General features: G+C 64.8%; 1 protein-coding gene across 1 annotated transcript; it reads right to left on the bottom strand.

Moving 5' to 3' along the window:
• Positions 1 to 1,442: 1,442 nt before the first annotated feature.
• On the bottom strand, positions 1,443 to 3,136 carry RPS15 (ribosomal protein S15). Its single transcript, XM_082785171.1, has 4 exons — positions 3,083 to 3,136; positions 2,685 to 2,770; positions 2,347 to 2,581; positions 1,443 to 1,608 (listed from the first exon to the last, which is right to left on the bottom strand). The coding sequence occupies exons 1-4, from the start codon at positions 3,083 to 3,085 to the stop codon at positions 1,495 to 1,497; spliced, it is 438 nt and encodes a 145-aa protein (XP_082641297.1). The 5' UTR covers positions 3,086 to 3,136; the 3' UTR covers positions 1,443 to 1,494.
• Between the last annotated feature and the right edge of the window lie 1,821 nt (positions 3,137 to 4,957).

Genomic DNA, 4,957 nt, shown 5'->3' with positions numbered 1-4,957 from the left:
GGTGATGCTGAGACCCCCCCCCCCCTCCACCCGCTGATGGAGCCGATCGCTGCCCCCCCAAATTATCCCCGGGGGGGGTGGGGGGGGGATAACGACAAAGCCGCATTATCCGCGCTTTGTCCCCGCAGCCCCGAACCCCCCCCCAACGGGCTCCGAGCCCCCCCCGGGATGGAGCCGAGCCCCCCCCCGAGCTGTGTATGTGTATGTGTGTGTGTGTGTGTGGGGGGGGAAGGGGGTCGGTAGCAGGTGCCCCCCCCCCCCCCTCCTTCTCCCTACCTCATCCCCGGCGGAGGAGAAGGCGGCGCGGAGCAGGGCGAGGAGCCCCCGCAGCCCCATCCAGCCGCATCCCGGCCCCGCCGCGGCTGCGCCGCCCCCGCGCCCCCCCCCCCCGGGCCGGGATTTTCCAGCCTCGGCCGCCGTTAGATGGCAGCAGCCGGGGAGGCGCACGGAGAGCACCCCCCCTCCCCGGACCCCCCCCCCCGAGAGAGGCACACCCCCCCCCAACACCCCCATGGGGGTCTCACACCCCCCCCGACCCGGCACGGCCCCCCCAACACCCCCACGGGGGTCTCATTTCCCCCCCCGGGGGCTCTGGACCCCCCCCCCCAACCTGTCTCGGCTCTGGACGAGCTGAAGCCCCCCCCTCAGAGCCCAAGGTGCCCTCGGCCCACTGCCGCCCCCCCCTCCCCTGGGCAGGTGCCGTGGTGCTGGGGGGGGACTCTGGGGGGGGGGCCCAGCTCCAGCAATGCTCTGGGGGGGGTGCCCAGCCCCGGTCCCACGGGTGCTGAGCCCGGTGCCAAAATCTTTGGGGACCCCCCCGCACCTGCAGCCAGTGGGGGCCCGGGGGGGGCGATGTGTGCCTGGGGCAGCTCCGTCAGCATCCGTCTGTCCTTGTGTCTGTCCGTCTGTCCCCCCGTGTGTGCATGACCCCATAGCACAGCCTTACCCCACCCCAAAGGCAAAAGCAATGCCCCCCCCCCCCCATTTACTCCGTCCCCCTCCCAGGTGCTGCCAGTGCCCCGCAGCAGCCCCCCCGCCACCTCCACCCCCCCCTTTCCACCCTCTGTGCCTCAGTTTCCCCCAAACCGGGCAGGATCAGACCCCTCCTGCAGGATCTGGGAGCTGCCGCCCCCCCCACAGGTGCTTTTTCCCCACAGGGGTGGGAAAAGCAGGGGACAGGGGAGCACCGCACCCCCGGGGCCGTTGGGGCGCAGCCTGACGCCTCAGGGAACGTCATTAACCCAGCGAACCCACACAGGGAGGTGGGCGCCGGGTGTTTCGCAGGAACAGGGCCAGAGAATTACGTAAAAAAAGCAGTTTTCAGTGAAAGCAGCACGGCAGGAGGGGGGCGGGGGGGCTCCGCTGCCCAGCTGGGAGCTGCGTCGGGAGGGGAGGGCGCAGGATGCGTCCCCCCGCGAGGTCGGCGACAGAGCAGAGGCGGCTGGGCGAAATTTCTTTTATTTACACCTATAAAAAGGTCCCCAAAGCTGCGTTTTATTTCAGCGGGATGAAGCGGGACGAGTGGGTGGCACCGATACCGGGCCGGCCGTGCTTCACGGGTTTGTAGGTGATGGAAAACTCCCCCAGGTAGTGGCCGATCATCTCGGGCTGTGGGAGAAGCAAAAGCGGGCGTTAGAGGCACGGAGCTGGGCCGGGAGCACGGCACCCCCACTGCTCGGAGCCCCCCGGGGGTGCTCGGAGCCCCCCCACGCTGCAGGCAGGGCGCAGCCACAAAGCTGCTCTCCCTGCGCTGGCAAAAGCCCCGAATTCAGCCGTTTTTTCTGGCCCCAGCGTGGTGCAGAGCCCTGGAAACGCTGCGTGGGGAATGGGATCTGCCCCAGGGGCTGCTGCTGGGAGCAGGATGGGAGCTGAGCGAGGCGAGGAGCTCCCCTCTGCCCCTGCGCGGGCTGCGGGAGCTTGGCTGCGTGGTTTTAGCTCGGCTTTAACAGCAGGAACAGGGCTCCCAGAGAAACACCAGCTGTATGGTGGTGCTGCGGGTTGTTCCGTGCCAGCCCCCTTCATCCCCACGGCAGGCAGGGAACCAGGCCGGGTGCCACCACCACGCGATTTCGTGACGCTTCACCAACACTTTGTGAGGCTCAGACGAGGCTCCTCTCAGCAGCACACCCCAAAAAGTGCTGAGCGCTGCTTTGGGACCCTCCTCTGGGCCAGGCCATGCTGGGAAACCCCAGCAGAACCCCCCCACCGCCCTCAAACACGGGGCAGGACCACAAATACGTGAGGTTCTGAGTGAGTAAAACAAACAGATGTGATTATGGGCAGCCAACAGACGTGCTCGTGGTGCTGGGCCATCCCCCGAGAGCAGGGCACGGCCGCGGGGCTCACCTTGATCTCCACCTGGTTGAAGGTTTTGCCGTTGTAGACGCCCACCATGCTGCCCACCATCTCGGGGAGGATGATCATGTCCCTCAGGTGGGTCTTCACCACCTCGGGCTTCTCCATGGGCGGCGCCTCCTTCTTGGCCTTGCGCAGGCGCTTGAGCAGCGAGTGCTGCTTGCGGCGCAGCCCCCGGTTGAGGCGGCGGCGCTGGCGGGCGCTGTACAGCTGCATCAGCTGCTCGCTGGACGGACACACAGACAGAAGGACAGACAGACGGACAGATGGGTCAGACAGTTCGGCCCCCCCCCCCCTCTCAGCCCCCCCCCCCCCAGCCCCGCACTCACTAGGACATGTCGAGGAGCTGGTCCAGGTCCACCCCCCTGTAGGTGAACTTCCTGAAGGTCCGCTTCTTCTTCTGCTCCACCTCCGCCTGCAGCCGGGCACGGGCCGGGGGTCAGCAACGCGGGGACCCCCCCTCACGACCCCTCACCGCGACCCAACCCGGCCCTCACCCCCCCACCCCCCCCCCAGCCCCGCCATAGCAGGCCCGAGGCCTAGGCCGTGGGAATCCCGCTCCCCACAGGCTCTGGGAGGCCCGGCCCGGCGCCATCGCGCCCGGTAGGGACGAGGCCGGGTCCCTCCCGGCCGGTAGCAGCGCCCCGAGCCCCCCCGAGCCTCCCCCGGCGGAGGATGGCGGCGGATGGCACCGGATGGCAGCGGCGCCCCCTCGGCCCGCACCCACCATCTTGGCCTGGTCGCCGCGGAAAGGGCCGGGCCGCGCGCCGGAAGCGGCGGATCTCGCGAGAGCGGCGGGGAAAGGGCGGAAGCGCGCCCGGCTTCCCCGCGCCGCGCTTCCTGCCCTCACTTGCCCTTAAAGGGGCCGCGGCCCCCTAGGGGCTGTGGGGGTGGGCCCACTGCCCCAACTGGGAGGGACTGGGATGCTCCCAGCGGGGACACGGCCGCGAGGGCGACCCCAGGCCCCTGCCCCACAGCCGAGGTGGCAGCGGGCAGCATTCACCCGTGGGGCCGTGGACCAGTGCAGGATCCAGTTCGCTTACTGGGCGTTACTGGGTGGAAGGGCTTGGGCTAACTGGGGTGTGGGATTTGCTCCCCCCTGCAGCTGTTATCTCGGGGCAGAAGGCAGCAGCAGCAGCCAAAACCTTTATCCAACGGGCTGAGCATGGCTCGAGGTCTCTGTCCTTGCTGAAGCAGCGCGGTTTGCCTCACGGCGTTGCCTGTGGGGCGTTTGGTGAGGCGAGGTCACAAACCAGACCCCAAGAGGTCCAAAGTGGCCCCACTGCAGCCACGGGGCTCTGGGCACAGGCTGTGAAACAACCTCTGTCCTGTCCTGGTGTGGAAGCAGCTGAGCAAGGAGCTGAGCCATCAGGAGACACGGCACAGGGAACGGGGACCAGCCAGAGGAACTCACAGCTTCAAGCTGAAATCCCCTGAGCTCATCGAAATCCTTCCCCGGCACCCAGCGGGCCCTGAATTTCAGCCGGTGCTGAGCGAAGGTTTTTCTGCAGGAGCAGAAGTGGCACCTGAGCTTCCAGCAGCGCACTGTCCGCTCCTCAGGAGTTAAACCCCAAGAGCAGGGATTTGGGGCAGAGGGCTAAGGAGCAGGCACGCACCCAGCACCAGGGCCCTTCAGACAGCTAAAAAAAAAATATTAATTAATTAAAAATAAATAAATAAAAAAGCCCTGAGTGAAGAGCACCTGGACAGGGACCTAAGCTGGCGTTTGGAAAGAGGCCCTTGAAAAGCCCCAGCTGATTTGGACACGGGGTGTGCCTCAGCCCCACACATCAAAGCGCAGACAGCAATGAGGATGTTTCCTGCTTGTACCGAGCCTCACCTCACAGCCCACGACTCATTTCACAACACAACGCTCCTTTGGCCTGTTAGGGCAGCTCATTTGGATGGGGTTAGGCTCACAGGGACGGGACTAACGTTGCAGCACTGCTTCTGAAGACCCAGACCAGTTAGGTACACCAACCCAGAGACGGACACAAACCCAGATTTCAGCCACTTCACGCAAGGCTCAGCAGCTGCAGAGGAAAGCCCAAGGGAGGAGGTCCCTGGGGAAAGGATTTCCAAAGGCGACCAGAGACAGGAGGCAGTGAGAGCATTGAGAGCACACCTCACTGTGTCAACAAAGAAACTGAGAGCGTGTCCTCTGAGCCAGCACCACGAGGGCATTTCACCCCAGTTACCTCCACATTTCAGCTGAGGGGCCTCTTCTGGAGGTGGACAAATCCAGACACCTCCTCGTGCTGCTCACAGCTTGTAAGGATTTTTTTTTTTAAATGGTGCCTTGCAACTCAAGGTCGGAGGGTCAGCAGCACGCAGCCAAAGCCCATCGCCGCTACGAACACACAAACGAGCAGGCACGCACAGCTGGTTCTCTCATGAGCAGGGTAAAAGCTGCGAGGCACGAAGGGTGACGGCTCAGATCCCACTGCTGGTGGTGTAACAGCCCACTGAGGCACAGCCTAAGCCTGTATGCTGATGTCAAGGCAAGATTTTTCAAGGCCGCCAATTGATTTCTCATGAAAACACAAATTCACAAGGAACTTCTTTTTGTAAAAAGAAAAAAAAAATGGAGACAGGCTTGTGT

The sequence above is a fragment of the Aythya marila genome (assembly GCF_965140915.1).
Source record: "Aythya marila genome assembly, contig: HAP1_HAP1_SCAFFOLD_819, whole genome shotgun sequence".
NCBI classification, from domain to species: Eukaryota; Metazoa; Chordata; class Aves; order Anseriformes; family Anatidae; genus Aythya; species Aythya marila.
The sequence above is the reverse complement of the archived record's forward strand: the minus strand, read 5'-3'. Positions and strand labels throughout refer to the sequence as shown.